This window comes from Equus quagga, chromosome 8, assembly GCF_021613505.1.
Source record: "Equus quagga isolate Etosha38 chromosome 8, UCLA_HA_Equagga_1.0, whole genome shotgun sequence".
Classification (NCBI taxonomy): domain Eukaryota; kingdom Metazoa; phylum Chordata; class Mammalia; order Perissodactyla; family Equidae; genus Equus; species Equus quagga.
Window position 1 is genome coordinate 35,074,730 of NC_060274.1, and position 18,252 is coordinate 35,092,981.

Below are 18,252 nucleotides of genomic sequence, written 5' to 3' on the forward strand. Positions count from 1 at the left end.
ACAAATGGTCACTGTGCTTTTCCAGTTCATAGTATTGAAGGAAGAACCACTGAACATTTATTGACTGATGTGGCTCTAACATCAGTGTGCCAATGTGCACCTCCCAGAAGGCACAATAGTAGGTGGCCGAGTCTTCTTTCCCTGCATTGTGAATGGTGTGGGTAGACGTAGAAGGTTCAGGTATCTCAACAACAAATTTGCCCGTCGGAACGCCTGACTCCATCCTGACAGTGTTGTCAGATGAAATGTGCAGCAAGGGCTGCAGGGCTGGACCAGGGCTTTCCTGATACCAATATATGGACATCGTAGAAATTGTCACATGAGACACCACACATTCCAGGTGGCTGTTTTTGACAGCCTTTTACCACTGGAAAGTTGTGGTTGCTCTAGGCGACCTGTACCATACACCGGATGAAAAATAAGGGGAAAACTTAGAATTTTTTACAGAATTACAAAATTAGAGAAAACTTGTCAAAGGGAATTGGGGGAAGCAAACAACTTACAGGCTTCAAGGACAGCAAGAGGTAATGCTTGGAAGAATGGTCGCATGTCTGAATGAACTTCCCTCTCCTCCAGGGCAGCCTGCAGCCCCTGCTGAGAAGAGTCTCAGACCATTGTGGCCTGGCTGAGTTCACCAAGTCAAACCTCCCATTGGGGAGGGTGATCGTGGCTGCCCTGGCTCATTGTGAAGGAGCGTCCTCACCACTGTTGGTACATCCACTCTATGTGAAGACAGGAGTGCAAGGTCCTCCACCTTAGATCAGACCACGTAGAATATATGGCCACCAGAGAACTCTGAGCGGACTCATTTATCCAAACAGTATTCAGGAAGCTCCCATTATGTGGGAACATTGTGCTATGTTCTGTGGGTGTAATAAAGATGCAATGATATGACACTGAGATGGGGGCAAGAAGAAGAAAGGGTTCTGTTTTATTAGCACAACGGCGAAGATGAAATGAAGGAACAACCTGTAAACAGAGTGAAATTAACATCAGCCCCCTCTACCCCGACCCCTTCTCCCACATACTGGGGGGTCTTAGCCTCGACCTAGGCCTTCAGGAGAGGGTGGGGGTACTGGGCTCTTTCACGAGAGGCATGTCTGAATTATAAATTTCTAATCACAAAAACAGAAGTTTAGGATGATAGACGGTGAGTTAATAATCTAAGGAACTCATTTCCTTCAGATCATTTAGACTTTCCTTTCATTAATCATTTTACCATGCTATTGAATTATACATAAACTTGAATTTTCAATTGAAAAGGTATTTTAACTCAGCTTAGATCCCAAAGAGCTTCTTTTCTTCCCTCACTTATAGCAGCGGAGGAGTTTCCTGGTGGGGCTGGAAGATTAGTAACACAGAGGAGAGGTTACTCTCTTCTTTTCTTTTCCTTTCTTTTGTTTCTTTTGTTGGTTTTTTTTCCCCCAAGAATTTGACTGCCTTTGTAAGAAGGTAGTGAATGTAGTTATCACATTTTTATGATTCTGCTTTAATACAGAAGTCAGAACCATATACTGTCAGCTTCAACCACATCATTTTGCAGATGAGAGAACAGAGGTGCAGACCAGCTGGAGATCCGCCCTAATTCCCATATGGGCTGGTGTTAGGGGGAAGTGGAAGGCGGAGGGCCTGATGTCTCCCCGGGGCTGATTGCATCACCCTGCATGAGGAATGTTATCTATCACCGTGATCTGAGTGGTGGGCCTGCTAATGGACGAGGGGGCTGAGAAAGTGGCAATATTGTCTCCTGTGCCTCTAACTGTTGACTCCTCTGCTGCAAAGTGATTGATGGATGGTGGGGCAACAAGCTAGAGACTGGAGTTGGGAATTGACTTCCAGTCTTAGCTTTAACCATTTTGTGGTAAATCTGCAGTTTTTACCCTTGAAATTGTTTGTGAAATATTTTGTTTATGCCTTCTTCACTCGAGAGAATCTTCACTCAGATTCTTGATTGTTAGTCTGTAACAGTTAAATAGAAATAAAAGTGACTCACTAATTTGAGCCACAAATTAAATTTTTTTAGTTGCTGCATTATAAAGAATAAAAATAAACATTTAAAATCAATTTTAGGACTATATTTTTTTAGTCTGAGATATACAAATATTATTTCAACATGCAGTCACTATAAAACATTACTAATGAGATATATCACTTTTCTTATTTTAAGTTCAAAATACAGTTCATGATTTACACATGCCATCCATCTCAGCTTGTACTGTTGGTCTGGCACTTTAGTCTCTTCTGTTATCTGCAGTTGACTGGCAAATATGGCATCCAGGTGAGTCTGGGATGCTGAGACATGACGCCAGGGGAACCTAAAGGACCTGGAGGTGGTGGAAGTTGCCAGGCCAGGACAGAGTAGGGAGTCTGAGAGCTTTTTGCCTGGGGGGCAGTGAGGCTGGTGGGGCTGTCCCGGTTCCACACAGCACAGTAGCACATGCCTGCACTGCACTTCTCTACCTTCACCTCAGCACCAACAGGGTATGCCTGGTGCCATCCTCAGAGTCCATCACTGTGACTTTTTATCTGCTTTTGGGATCGAATCCCACTGCACATCTGCCGTGAACATAGCCAGTCAGAGGAGTCTCTCAGAATTCTTGCCCTCCACTGGTGGTGGTACAGAGTGGATGTAGCTGATCGTGATGTGGGCCATGCATGGCAAGATGGCCAAGCTGAGCCAGGGTGACCATTCACCCCCACCCCTGTGGCCAGCTCCTGCACACTGACCAGCACCTGCTAGGGAGACATCAGTAAAACAGGGGCAGCAAGGGGCTGAGACCCTTCCTGTGCACCCTGCAACTGGAAAGGGGGCCAGATTTACTGGGAGCGGTAGGGCCCGCAGCAGGACATGGAGCCCAGCATGTCCCTGTGTCCTGCCCTGGTGGGGAGAATCGAAGAGTTACCTTGTGAGAGGATCCATGCCTTGGTGGGTGGTGAAGGCCAGTTTAGGGCCCTACGGTGCTGCTTCCCTGGGGGCACAAGGAGGTGACTGGTGAGAAATGAGGGAGGGAAGGGTCTGAGAGAGAAGAGACAGAATTCTGACCACAAGGTGAAAGGAGGGACGATGAATGATGATAGTTCTGAGAAGCCTAGAGAATGTTGCTGGAGGGGGCTGACCCCATGGCATAGTGGCTAAGTTCTGTGGCTTCACTTTGGTGATCTGAGTTCTAGGGCTCAGATCCTGGGTGGGGACCTACACCACTCATCAGCCATGCTGTGCCAACGACACACATACAAAACAGGAAGACTGGCGTGGATGTTAGCTCAGGGATAATCTTCCTCAAGGGAAAAAAAAAAAAACAAAGTGGGGAAGATTGACAACAGATGATTGCTCAGGGTTAATCTTCCACAGCAAAAAAAAAAAAAAAAAAAAAAAGGTGGAAAAATAACAGCAATGCTGGCGTTCTTGGATTGAATATTGATTACGCTATAGCAATGCACTAATTGGTTTGTGTTCATTGTTTAACCAAATCCTGAAAATAGCCCTGTGGGATAAATATTATCAGACTGAGTTTAGAAATAGGGAAAGTGGAGCTAGTAAAAAAAACCCAAAAGTACACTAAATCATTTTCCCAAAGCTGCACACTGTGAAAGACAACATGACAGGAGTCATACTGAAACAGAGGCTGAGCTGCCATGTCAGAGGAATTGTCTTGCTCGTTTTGTTTTCTTTATCTTCTAAACTGGACCAAAGTACCAGCATTCCAGGCAGTCACTAAAGACAAAAATATCCTGTTTACAAGAACAGATGAAGTTGGACTTTGCTGATGACTGAATTGCTAGCCAACCAGGGAAGTAGAAGTCTAGCCTTTTGCCTGATGAATGAATCTCACACCAATCTATGAAGTACAATCCTAGCCTTGCCTCAACTAGCACCAATGAACCCTACTTTCATTCGACTTACCTCTCCTTCCTCCCTTTTTCCTATAAAAACCCTGAAGTCCTCTCCTGCAAATAGGACACTATTTGGGTTTCTACCTGAAGCTGTACTCTGAATTGCAATTCTTGGATCCCAAATAAACACCTTTCTTTTAAACTGTTTTCTGTTTTTATAGGTTGACTATACTTGCAAAGAATGAGATACAAATGTGGAGCCAGGTCTGCCTGGAGACAAAACTCATGCTTCCTTTCCCACTAGATACCAATAGAGCAATGAGTGTACTGCTCACCTCGGAGGGAGGCACAAGCACAGAACAGCAATCCCTGCCAGAAACACATGCCTGCCATCTGAGCTGCACTGGAGCATTTCACCCAGAGGTCCCATTGAAGGAGATTTTTAATGCTCTAAAATAACGTGATAGCTCTGAGTCTTGGGCAAATTATGTCATCTCCTCTTTCTCTTCCATAAAAAGGGAAAGTAGGGCCAGCCCACAGGCATAGGAGTCAATTTCACACACGCCTCTTCAGCGGCCCGGGGTCTGCGATTTGGATCCTAGGCATGGACCTACACACCACTTATCAAGCCATGCTGTGGCAGGTACCCCACATACCAAGTAGAGGAAGATGGGCACAGATGTTAGATCAGAGCCAAGCTTCCTTGAAAAAAAAAGTGAGAGCAAACTGTTTACTGGAAAGTAAACAGGATGATGTGAGCAAAGCCTGTAGCCCTGTCCCAGATGCATAGAAATGCCCAGGACACAGTGGGATTATTGTTTCATCTTGACACTGCCAAGTTGCCATAGGCAATCTCCGGGGTCCACATAAAGTAGAAATTGTACAGAATATTACCATTTTGGGGAATCAGAGGTGTGTGCTTAACCAAAGGAGGAAGCCTAGATTGAATCAGGGGCAAGCAGGTTCTGGGGCAGGACCAGGTCCTCCCATTCCAGCACCATATCCTCTGAAATGGTAAGAAAGTATTGTGAAAGATCGGAGAGGAATGCATCTGAAATGAACCTTTGAGAAGTAGAAGTAGCCCTGACTTTTAACTGAAAGGAAGGATTCTTTCCAGTTATACTAACTATACACAGGGCCTCCTTGGTATAGTAATGCTAGTTAGTTATGCTAATTATTCGCTGGTAGCCAAGCGGAGGAAGCAGTTGGAAAGGAGACTTGGCCTGGGGAGGGAAGTTATGGGTCCTTTGGCACCTAGTACCAGACCCTGTTCCTGAGCTCCTCTTCTTTAGTAAAATCTGAAAGTCAGATCTGCTCAGCTGTAACAAAAATTCCAGGCTCAAGTGTCCCCAGATGTAGGCTTTTCAGTTGTGCTGAGCTGCTGAGTTGCTGTCCAGGTATAAAGCAATAGAAAACTTTGTTAAAAGAATATTCAGGGCTATTACATAATCCTTCTACTGATGTCCACCTCATTTGTGGTAAAATGTTAAGCGGAAAAGAAAATGACAACTGTGGTGACATCTGCATAGCAAAAGGATTGGTGGAAAGATCTCAATATAGTTGGTGAGAAATTGGGTAGGGAAAAGTTGGGTGTACTGTTTTCTTTCTATTTTTCTCTATTTCCTAGGTTTTCACCAATGAGAAAATACTACTTTAAGGGAAAAAATATACAATGATCTATTTTTTTATGAAAATAAATTTTACTTCACATTGTCATCTTTGAATACTATTTTTCTGTGGATTAATATAACTTTTTTTTCAGTTACTGCTCAAATTAAAGATTCAACAACTATTGACAATAACCAGTCATAGATTTTAATAAAGGCTTCCCTCCAACCTCCAGCCAAATACTCTTTTCAGGGTATTAACATAATGCAATATGTTAATGAGTTTGATGACCTTATTCAAGGGGATACAGTCTATGGACTGGGGAGCACAGTGCCTCACAGTGTTACCAACACAAACACAGATTTGTTTACCTAAGTCATAAGAGGGGCCCGAAAACTTGATGCCAGATTGTGGGGAAGGAAAGAAGTTTATTTTGGGTGATGTCAGTTGGGAGATAGGAGTCAGCACTCAGATCCATCTCTCTGAAAGACAGGAGGCAAGGGGTTGTGAAGGCTGTGAGGAACATGACTAAGTGCAGGGAAATGGGTGGGGAGACAAGGGAGTCTGCAGGAGGGTGTCCTTGGCTGTCTGCTTCCGTGATGGATGGTAGATTCTGGGGTCACGAAGCTGAGGAGTAGGATTCTGGGAAGCTTTCATTTCTTGACATTCTCTGGACATCAATTTTCCTATGATAAACTTCAAGGACCCATAAGTAGCCATGACTTCAGCATGAGGCCACCTGGGTTTTAACAATTTGTAGCTTCTCTGTCTCTTAAGCAGGGGCAGGTCAGTGCTCTAATCTCAACACCAGTTTCATGCATATGTGAAGATCAGGGATACAAATGTTAAAGAAACGGATATTTACATATAAACATAACTAAAGATGCACGGAAAAAGGATGGGTGATTTTGGTTTTAACCCCATATATGCTGGGGTTAATGTAGGGGAACCAATATCAGGGCCTGAAGCAACGAGCAGTGGAGCCCTCTTCCCAGGGATTGTGGGCAAGAGGAGCTCTATGGAGCCTCTGGAAGAGCAATGCAAACACGCAGGATTAGCCAGGAGGTCAGTATTTCCTTAGAAGGCCAGCAGGCCAATCAAGGAACAGAGAAAGAGTATATCACTTACAATGATTGGCTGGGGTTGCGTATGTGACATTATTTACAACAGGGAAATCATCACAGATCCTTGGCAGGTGGGGACTGGCTGGCTGGATAGACTGTGTTTCTGGTCCAGCACAGCATTTACGGGGACAGGAAAGTTATTGAAGTCTCAGTTTCCTGACGGGCACCCTGAGCACGAGCAACTCCATCTTGGGCTTAGACATTTATTTTAGCCGGTGACATTTGTTCTCCTTTCTTCTACTTCTTTTTGTGCTGTAGTGTGTCTGTGCTCCTCTCTAAGGGGCACCGAAAGGTTATACTCGTCCAAAAGAGACGCATGTTTAAAAAACAATAGAGGAAAACTCTTGTTCAGGACTCAGTCAAAGAGCAGCCAGGGCTTTCCCTCTCAGCCCTCATGTGGAGTCTGGAGAGTTCTCGTCATGACCCCCCTGGTCTCCAGGAAAAGAGAAGCAGGTGTTGCTTGAGGGAACAGGACTTCCTCTCATCAGGGTCTTCCTGCTGCTGCCAGGACTGACCCCGCTCTGACGGAGCTGAGCTCAGCCAGCCTGGGAGCAGGGGGTGGGGAGAGCAGATCAGACTCAGGCAGAGGGGTGAGCAGAGATCCAGGTGCTGAAGTTTGGACTTTTAATTTAACCTCTGAGACCCTGGCAACTTTGTCTGACCTGGGACAGTGCTGTTCTGGCCATCACAGAATCTGAGAACTCATCTTATCTGACTTCTTCATGTTAGTCATATGGAATCAGATGTACATATGAGGGCAATTACTAGTGAAATGGACAAGCCTGGAAAACCAAAAAGAAGAAAACCATTGACATATTTTGATGAGAGGATTATAGATACAATTTTCTTTTTTTATCTCCAATTTACACTTTTTAACACTGTGTTGAGTAAATATTTTTCTTAAAAATTCATTTATATTTTATCAAAATTAGTAACCCCATTTTTAAAATGAAGTAATAGGTTTGCTAAGGAAACACAGAAGCTTAGACACTTAAATATGATAGGGGAACACTTCCTATCAGAAGCCTTTATGTTTCTCATTTTTAGATATGATGAAACTGCTCCGAAACACAGGTGACTCCTTCAATATTGCAGGACCATGAGCAGCTGAGGCAGGATCAGGACACCCCTCCCTCTTTTCTAGTGTGTGCATCTTTCATGGAGTTATCCTGTCATTTCAAATTCAACAACGTCATCCAGAGCACCCAGGACACGTCAGGCGGGGGCCAGGCCCTTTCACAACATTAACCTCATGTTTACAACCAGTGAAGATAACGAAACTCTATGAGGCCACACTAGTTTTCTCAGTCAACAGATGATAAAAGTTGGTCTTCTCGGACATTGCTCAAGTAGGACTCTTTTAAAGAGCTGACCAAGCCCAAGATTTGTCAGGTTTGGGGGTAGTTCTTTTTAAAGAACATGAAAAGACACAAGTGTCATTGGCCCAGAAGTAATTCAGAGAATGAAACAAAGGTATGGTATAGAGTGATTGTGGGAACTTGGTTTCAAGAAAAAAGAAGACATTGAGTATGATTTGTCTTAGGGATATGTGGTAAGTCAAGAAATAGGAAACGTTTAGAATAAAATGAGACGGCAGCCTGGACATAGCACTCCCCATCACGTGGGGAGGGCATAGGCTTTTGTGTTGGTGGTGCTGTGGTTTACAAAGTGAGATGCACGACAGCACATGGGTATGTGGGAATAAAGTGTTAGAACTAGTATTTGAATTTCTTTTTATCACATATTTTTAAATTGTTTGCTCTTTGTGTTTTGTAATATACACATTGGATTTATACCACAGTTCATCTAACTTATTACTTTATAAGTAAATAAATTTACATATGGAGGTTTTATTCATGCATAAGATAAAGCCAAGAAAACTTTGAAAAACTAATGCAAGACAATTTACTTACCAAAAGGCAATAATTGTTACATAGCTGTACTTGTTAGAATACCGTGTTCCTTGCTCAGGAACAGACAAAAACAGAATTTGGCCCCATTTGTAAAGGTGAAGTTGTACATACACAGTGACTCCACCTCTACCTGTTTCCTTAGAGAAACTGTCACATGTAAGTGGACACATACAGTGAAAAGAAGAGAGAGAGCAGGAAAGGCTGTGTGAGCCTCTGGAAACTTAGTTATCACAGGGGTGGCGATGAAAGACAGTGGGAGAAATGATGGATTAGTCAATAATTTGGGGGAGAAATTGGACTTCCACATTAACTTCCTATCTTATCCCCATACACAAAAATTCAATTCAAAACCGATCAAAGAAATAAATGTGCAGAACAAAGCCTTAACACTGTTAGAAAAATATAAATGAGAATATTTTTATGCTTCAAGATAAAGAATGAACTTTTATAAAACTGGAAAATAGTTAAAATATGTGGTCCCTACTACAGTAGAGCAAGTTAGAGCTGGTTCCTTTAGTGAACAATTCTTCTTGCCTGAGGTCACAGACGTGAGAAGGAACTGGAGTTTCCACTTGTGGTTCTGGTGGAATTATGGAGAAATGTGATGACCTGTTAGAGCAGCAGCATCCAGGCTAACACATCCAGGCTATGGTAAGAGAGGAGGCGTTTGTGTGTTGGGAGGGAGCCCATGAGCACCTTTCTGGGATGCAGTCTTTGTCAGGGTGGGAACCAGTCTATTTCAAAGGGACTGTGTCACTCTATCTTTTACTGCTAGGACACCAGCTCTTAAAAATCAGTTTGAATAGGGGCTGGCCCTGTGGCCGAGTGGTTAAGTTCACGCGCTCCGCTGCAGGCGGCCCAGTGTTTCGTTAGTTCGAATCCTGGGCGCGGACATGGCACTGCTCATCAGACCACGCTGAGGCAGCGTCCCACATGCCACAACTAGAAGAACCCACAACGAAGAATACACAACTATGTACCAGGGGGCTTTGGGGAGAAAAAGGAAAAAATAAAATCTTTAAAAAAAATAAAATAAAAAAATAAATAAATAAAAAATCAGTTTGAATAATAATTGGTTGTGGAGGTCATTGAAAACTACACATTTTCAGTCTTCATTCTAAGATTCTGACTTATTGTGTTCGATGTTACCCAGAACCTGCACTTTTATTCAAACCTCCCAAGTGCTTATGATGCAGGTGGTCCATGGACCACAGTTTGAGAAACACCGTTCTAGGAGCTTAAACTTTAAGCCAGAGGCAAGGTTAACAGATCTGGCAGAAAGTTGGAGGATCCCATACACAAGAGACCATACACATGTGAATCTGGCATTTCTGTGCTTCAGTATTAGTTTTATGCCTTAAATCTGGCCCAGGATGGCAACCAGAACCCTTTCCTATACAACTTTTCAGTTCAAATATATACTATTTATTGATTGTTCACTGAAAGTATCCTTTAGTTCTAATTATTGAGAAAAAATAATCTGATAGACTCATTCCAGTTTAGAGTTGGCCATGTCAATGTTGGGAGAGGGGTGGAAAGGAGCTTTGGCTTTACTTGTTTAAGACAGAGCAGTTCTGGCTGAGGCTGAACTTCAAAAGAAGGTGTGAGTAGAACTCAATGGTTGGCATCTCTACAACAATCACTTTATTCCTACACTTTCACTGTCTCAACAGTGCCATGGTTGGTTCCAGTGAGGGAAATATCACTTTGTCCAAGAGATAAATCAGATACCAGCTTGAGGTCTTTGTGAAATCCAAAGTTTTCATTCCATTTTCTCTCATTCTCTTGAGGTAATGCAGGAGCCTCTTTCCCAGGCATTTCTCTGTGCCATGATTGGATAAATGATTCAGTGCCTTCTCATATTGCTTTCTGTATGGTCTCACATTCTCAGCAATAAACTGTGAGCCCTTTAAGAACCATGTGTCCTTCTGGGCTCCGCCTGGGCTGGAGGTCAACTCTCTGGGATTTGTCATGATCCAGGGCTTGGCCAATCTGGATCTTAACTAATCTCACTCCAAGAACATCAGGCTTAAAGGAACACAGAGACCTTTCACATGACCTGCTGGTCCTGGGTACACTGGCTATACCAAAGACAGTCCCCCTTGCCAAACCTTTAGCCTTTGGCCCCTGCCTAGCTTAGGAACCCCCTTGCTGCCCACGGTAGGGAGTGCACAACTCCCACCAGCCAGCCGCCCTTGGTCACTCCCTATGCATAAGTCCCAGTAAACCTATATGTCTCGTACGTTATCTCTGGGTCTTTTCTTCATTCTCGCCACACCCTGCCATTCATCGCTTGTTCAACTGGGTGTGTGGCCAGACACATGGTGAGCTAGCCAGGAGATGGAGGAAATTCCCATGAGTGCTGAAATTATAGGGGAATGGGAAGATGAAATCTGCAGGGGAAATCTCGACTTGGCTGGTGTCCTCAACATGGGGGCTGATTGCTGCCATCCGAGATGGATGAGGCCCAACGCATGAGTACAAGGATGCCTTCAAAACGCAAGCGGCCTAGGAGAAGTGCTGGGCATGATAGAAGCCCAGGCCATTGCTGCAGCTGTGGGATGGCCCCTCCTCACTGTTGGAGAGCTCACAATGAAGCTGAGATGGAAAGAAAAGTAACAGTAAGGCAGTTGTAGGAGGAAGTGCTCACTCCAGGAGTAGCACCAGCTGAGTGACCTGCTTAGCACCTGCCAATCGGCCCTCTTTGGAAGCCCCTGAAGCAAGCCCAGTTGGAGGGGCATTGAGGCCAGTTGTCAGGTAATGAAACGAAGCAGCCTAGGCACGCTGCCCTCTGCCCTCCTCTGGAGAACAGCCACCACCCACATGGGGGAAGAAAGAAGGTCAGGTGGAGGGGATTGAGGGCTACTGGGCCCACAGCTAGGTTGCTGCCAGCTCTTGGGCCACTCCTGCTTCCAGCCTCACTCATTCACTGCCTACTCGGCTGACAATCCTCACTCTGCACCCGCCTCTAGAGTTTTAAGCGGCTGCCACGTCCAGTAAGCATCATAAGGTGGCTTTGCATCTCTGGGATACTGGTGTGGAAGGTATTTTGCTGTTAGGGTTGGAGATGAGCTGTAGTACTTCTCATTCCTAGGAAGATGGCCAAGGGACCCTGACCCACTCCCCCAATGCCTTGTAGGTGGCCCAGATGTTGAGGGGCAGGAGGCCACATTTGGAAATAATGGTTTTAGTGTTAGCAGATACAGGAGCATAATGCATTCTGATTCATGGAAATGCATCCCATTTTGATGGCCCTATTTCTGTCATAGATGGTTATGGTGGGGGCACAGTTAGGGTGAAACCAGTGCTGCTGGTGCTGCAGGTAGGGTGTCTCCTGCCAAAATGATACATGTTATATATTGCCCCCATACCTGAGTGCATCCTAGGTATGGATGCCTTCGCTGGCCTGACCCATTACATTCATGATGTCATGTTAATCTCTGAGTCTTTTGCAGACCTCCAGGAAGCCTCCAGCTTCCTCGTCAACCACCTATGCCAATGAAGGTGAGTAGCGAATGACAACAAATTACAAGGACCTGGGTGATCTGTCAAATACTTGGGTGTTGTCTGGTCGGGTAAGACAAAAGTGGTTCCTACTGCTGTTATAGATAAGATACAGGCTTTCCCTACACCCAACACCCACAAACAACTACAGACCTTTCTGGGCTTATTAGGTTATTGGCACCATTTCATTCCTCACTTAGCCCAACTGTTCTGCCCTCTTTCTAAGTTGTGTGAAAGAGTGTCATCGGGGACTGGGGGACCACCAACAGGAGGCCTACACCCAAGGTAAAATAGTAATAGAACAAACTAAGTCTTTGGGTGTTTTGACACAGGGACATCCATGAGAATTGGATGTTTCCAGTTACCCACAGGGGTTCGGATGGGGTCTCTGGCAGATGCAACGCAATAAGCAAGTTCCCTTTGGCTTCTAGTCCCAGTTATGGAAAGGGGCCGAAAACTGGTGTAGCACCCCGGAACAATAATTGTGTGTTGCTTACTTGGCCCTCCAGCAGGTGGAACCCATAACCTGTTCCCTGCCAATCGCAGTCGATACCCATCTGCCCATTACGGAGTGGCCGGGGGATGTTTTCCAAAAGCCCCATGTGGGAACAGCCCAAACACAGACACTGAAAAAGTGGCACAAATACTTAGAACAGTGAGGGACCCTGACCACACAGGAGGGGACCCACAATAGTCCCTTAAGTGCAGAACTGCATGCCATTCTAGGACCAGTAACATCTACCACAGAAGAAACAACCCTGTTGGATGAGGTGCCCATGGCTGAAACCCTGTCAAATTCACAGGAAGGAGAAGGACCAATTCCAGAAGAGGCCTGGTATATGCATGGCTCTGCAAGGGACAACTCCCCCCAACCAGTGGATGACAGTGGCCATCCAGCCTTTGACCAACAGCGTGTGGTTGGATTCTGGCTCTGGGTACAGTAGCCAATGGGCTGACTTACATGCCGCCTGGATGGTGTTGACTCAAGAGCCTGATCCAATAGGCTGTGCCGTCTAAAATGGCTCTCCCTGTGGATGGTCCAATGGGCACAACAAAAGTGGACTTTGAATGGTCTCCAGTTGTGGAGGGCAGAGTTCTGGGATGATGCCTGGCAGTCGATCCAGGGAATGACAATAACCGTGCACCATGTCTCTGCACATCAGGTAACAACATCACCTGGAAACCAACAAGTGAATGAGTTAGCTAGGATTCATCTCCTGGAAGAAGTACCATCCAAGAGAGGGGTGGAGTGACTATACAAGAAGACTGGACATAAAGGAAAAAGGACCCTATGGGCTATTGCCAAGGCCTGGGGCCTCCCCTTTTTCTATGCTGATATAGTACAGTTCTTCCAGGTGTGACCTTCTTATTCCTTGCGGAGAGCCAGGGCCATTGCCCAGGATGTAGGCCAAATCACCAGAGGCAACCAGCCCACTCAATGCTGGCAGGTGGACTACACTGGGCCTTTGCCTCTCTGATTACTGCCAGTATGCCCTTATTTGTGTGGACACATATCCAAGACTGCTGCAAGCATACCCCAGCAAGAAGGTCACACAAAACACTACCATAAGAGACCTACAACACTTCTTTGCCACTTATGGTGTCCCCACAGACATCCACAGTGACCAAGGCACACATCTCAGTGGTCACCAGGTATAGACATGGGCTGATCAAATGAACATACGTTGACATTTCCACCTGCCATACAACCCCACAGCCACGGGGCTGGTGGAACGAACGAACGGCTCACTGAAATAACAATTAAGGACAGAAGACAGGACCCTAGCCCACCGGACAAGACACCTGACAACTGCTGTATGTCAACTAAATGAACATGAAAGACGTGCCCAGCCCAGTGTGTATCAGATGTCGACACAAGGACCTGATAGGACATCTACAGACAAGAGCCCACTGAGAAGAAAAGCTACAACCACAGATAGGCACTCAGAAAATCTTGATTTTGCCTCTGGTGGAAGAACTCCCTACCTGGACCCCATGCGGTCACTTGGCCCTGGTACTGGCAGATGGGGCCCCCGCTGGTGTGGGCTCTTAGCCCCATGGCGGACAGCATTAGAGCAAGATATCATATTAACACCCTTTATCACAGGGAGACCACACAAAACCTCTGAACTTACTAATCCAGGGCCTCCAATTCCCCAAGGCACTTTCATCCTTTCTCTCTGGTGTGCTATTCTTCCTGCCTTGTCTCATGTCACTGGCCCTACAGTGCTCACACCAACTGGACAAACAGTGTGATATTTTCCATCCTAGTCTAAAACCACAGGCTGGTATTATACTAACACAGGACACTGCAATGGCGTGTCTTTGGACAGTCATGACCTCCCTGTTTTAGTTCCCTTAAAACATCGTACTTTTTTTCCTTAGGACAATGTCTGCCAGCCTCTTTGCTGACTGGGCACAGACCATTGCTGACTTATAGAATTACTGGTATGCATTGAGCTGCTTCTCTCTTCAACCACGGGGTTACCATGGTGGAAAGTGTTCTTTGGCCTTTCTGCTTTTTTGTTATGGCTGTTAATTTCTTCTTGTGCTCTCTATTGATGTTGTGGTATATGGTTATGTTTCTGTAGGTGTCTGACCCAAGGGGATCTGCGGAAGAATGTCACAATAAGATCATAAGGGACTCTTGAACATACGGGGGTTGGAGTGTAAGGTCTCATGTACTGAGCAACATCCTGTGAGCCCTTTAAGAGTCATGTGTCCTTCTGGCCACTACTGGGTGGGACACCAAAGCTCTGGGATTTGTAATGATCCAAGGCCTGGCAAACCTGGATCTTAACTTACCTCACTCAAAGAACACCACATCTTAAAGGAACACAGAGCCCTTCCACATGACCTGCTCTTCCTGGGAATGCTGCTTGTACCAAGGACAGTCCCACTTGGCAAACACATAGACTGTGCGCATTGCCTATATAAGCTAATCCCTCTCTGCCCCCGGTAGGGGGTACACAGCTCTGTCCAGTCAACCACCCCTGAACAATCCCTGTGCGTAAGTCCCGATAAAACTACATGTGTTGTATGCTGTCTCTGGGTCTCTTCTTCATTCTCTCCACACCCTATTCCCACACGGCTTGCTCAATTGGGTGTGTGGGCACACACTTTCATAAATGTCTCCCTGAACACATCAACTCTAGGTGACCTTGTCTATCCTGAGAAGCAGACTGAATGGACCCCACGGCTCCTAGGAGAGCTGAAAGAATACCCTGTCTGCCAGACTGCTTCCCTAAGGCCAGGGGAGGGGAGCTGGGTCTTTAGGAAAGTGCTACGGCTCATAGGGGAGAGGCGAGGCCCGTGGTATAAAAGACTGGGGATTGAGCACTGAGCCCCAGGTCTATCTTTGTTCAGAGCATGGTGAAGTCAGGGCAGGAAGGGAGGCAGGGACTGGTCTACCCTGTGTGTCAAGGCTGCTCTCGGCAGCCACAAGCAAAATTTTCTGTGCAGGATAGAGGAGATCTGAATCACTGTGCTTCTCCCAGACAGCACAGTAATACACACCAGAATCACTTTCTTCTAGAATTTTGATTAAAAGTTCACAGGTCTTCCCTGTGCCTGCATAAGCATGGTATTTCTGTGAACTGAACCCTGAGTCCATCACAAACTTTGAGCTGGAGAGCTGGTAGTAGAGAAGGCGTTGTGGGGCCGTCCCCTCCTGGTATCGGTACCAGTGGACATAGTCGTTGCTTTGTTTAATATCACAAGTGATCACAGCAGATGACCCAGCTTGCCTGGTGACTGACATCTGTGTCCCTTCCAAGTTGGAAGACACCTGAGTGGCTGCAATGGAAACAACACAAAATAATGAGGAAGAGGTAACAATAATTCCTTACTATGGCCTCCCACTGCCAAAATAAAGAAAAATCCCAGGATCATCCAGGCAGCACACTTACCAGGAGCCAGGAAAGCTAGAAGGAGGGCGAGAGCCCACAGCATGGCTTCCTCCTCAGGCCTTAGAAGGAAAGAGACAGATGACAGGAGGGGCAGACACCCTCTCACACTCCAGTCCTGCTCAAAAGACAGGGAGCCCAGGACACAAGGAGGGAGTCAGAGCCGGGCTCTGCACAGCTGTCACAGTTGGGCAGTGACTGAGGGGCTCTCCTAGAAGACCACCCAGCTGATGACCCAGAGGGGGTGGGGCTGGGGGAGGTCTGGGGAGGAGCCCTGCCTCTCTGCTCAGCCCATTTCCTGAGAGCCTCCTGGGGCAGGCTGAGAGCAGGCCCTCTGCAGAAGAGGAGGAGCCAGGAGCCCTGAGAGCCCAGAGCAGAGGGAGGGACAGCCTGAGCCCATGGAGGGGGCAGGAGAGCCATGGATGCAGCTCCATGTCCCCTGGTGGAGGGAGCTGTCCTGAGTCTGGGGACTTCCCTGCAACTCAGGGTTCAGTGTTCACGCTGCTGCCATGGGCTTGTCCTACGATGCAGCTTCTGTATTCTCACCCTGAACCACCTTCCTTTCACAGCTGTCAGCAAACTGTGAGGCACCCACAGCAAAGCTGACAAGCACTGAACTTGGTTTTTAATTAAGATCAGTTATGTTGGTCTACATCTAACTCTTCTCCAGGTTGAATGGATGTGTGTGTGGGTGTGTGTGTGTCTGTGTGAGTGTCTCTGTCTGTGTGTGTGTGAGACAGGACAATTTTTAGACAATTTCTGTTCTTTCTCAAGTAGAAAGGCCACCTCACATAAGGTTGCCAGATATAGTAAAAAATAAAAAGGTGAGCGTGCTATGCAATATTTTGGGCACACCTGAACTAAAAATGTATTTATTGTTTCTCTGCAATTCAGGTTTCCTTGGGCACCCTGTGTTTTATTAGGCTGCCCTCCCCTCAGGAAGTGAACCCATATTTGTGATTTACTCAGATTCCTAGATGGGTGGATAGGCAATCCACCAAAAATAGTGAATTCATGGGAGAACTGAAGTGGTGTGTGCACACATTTTCACCCTCGCTTTTATAATGTATTTGGACACATGTTTACAGTAGTCATAGTAGAATGTAGAAAAAGGCCCCCTCCATCATTGTTCTGGCCTCTCTTTCAGGTGATTCACTTTTTCGGCCCATCAGACAGCTGGGAAAGGAGGAAAGGAGGGGACTTGGCTGCTCTTCCTACTGCCTCGGGGACCACACGTGCAGGGACATGAGATGTCACAGCAGCAGCTCTGCAAGAAAATTTTCCAGGTCACTATGCAGGAAGCAAGCTTAGTGCCACGGAGTCCCAGCACATCCCTGCAGACAGAATCGTGGTTTACACCCAAGAAAGGAGAAAATGCTGTCACACTGGAGTGGAAAGAAATTCTTAAGAAAAGTAATGAAAGAAAAGTGCTTCACCAGAATGTAAAAAGAACGATAGAGCTACAGTAATGAAAAGAGGGCACTATTGGCGCCAGAATATAATCATGGAACATAACATAGCCTGAGAGAGAGAGGATGGAAAGAAGGAATGAACAAAGGAAGGATTGAAAATAGAGGGAAAGAAAGAGAGAAGAAAAAGGTAAAAAACTCTCACATGGCATCGTCTGGGTATAGTGTGGTTATGTTGATTCTGTTAGAAATGAAGATTACAGTATAAGGAAAACATAAAAAATTTTGACATTTTAATTGAAGCCCAACAGACTACAATTTCAAACCATTGTTTCTGAAAAACACTTATTTTTTAGCTATCCACTGAAAAATGTAGAAAGCAGTAACCATCCAGCTGTAACGAGCTCTCCCAGGGTCTGTGCTATGGCATCAAATACCGTCTCTCCCTGAAAGAATAGGGCTCGGTTGAGAAATGGCTGAATCAAGGACTGAGAAGGAGATGGACAAGGTCAATGACATTTCATGTCATTCAAAAAGCAAGCAAGCTGTGAGAGATGATGGAGGTCATGTCACAGGACACAGAAGCCAACTCACAGAGTCTCTCACTGGCCACAGAGAGGACAATGTGAGCACCAAAAAAGCAACAGCTATGCAAATATGTTAAAGACATAATATATAAAAACACACAGGCTCACTGATGTAACTCAAAATTAATATGTCACCTGTGGAGATTGCTAAAGCACAATCTCATTATTCTGAAAAGGGAAATAAATAAGAATCAAATATTTACCTTGCCTTTTCTGAACAAACTGTATTTCAGGATATCACAGAGCTTATGAATGAACATTCTTCTGGGAGTATTACAACCAGTAAATTCAGGAGAACTATTAAACTTAGGAAATTACCATCCTGCAACCCTAACGATGTCCCGGACTAGACGACCACCATCAATGGC

At 45.7% G+C, this 18,252-nt stretch overlaps 1 protein-coding gene across 1 annotated transcript in view; it reads right to left on the reverse strand.

The window, feature by feature from the left end:
* LOC124243290 (uncharacterized) overlaps window positions 1-15,955 on the reverse strand; it is a 99,287-nt gene extending 83,332 nt beyond the window's left edge. Inside the window, exons 1-3 of the mRNA XM_046668914.1 lie at window positions 15,892-15,955; window positions 15,467-15,778; window positions 7,407-7,412 (exon numbers count right to left, since the gene is read on the reverse strand). Of these exons, the coding sequence (XP_046524870.1) occupies window positions 7,407-7,412; window positions 15,467-15,778; window positions 15,892-15,934 (361 nt within the window). The 5' untranslated portion in view covers window positions 15,935-15,955. The remainder of the gene's footprint in view (window positions 1-7,406; window positions 7,413-15,466; window positions 15,779-15,891) is intronic.
* Between the last annotated feature and the right edge of the window lie 2,297 nt (window positions 15,956-18,252).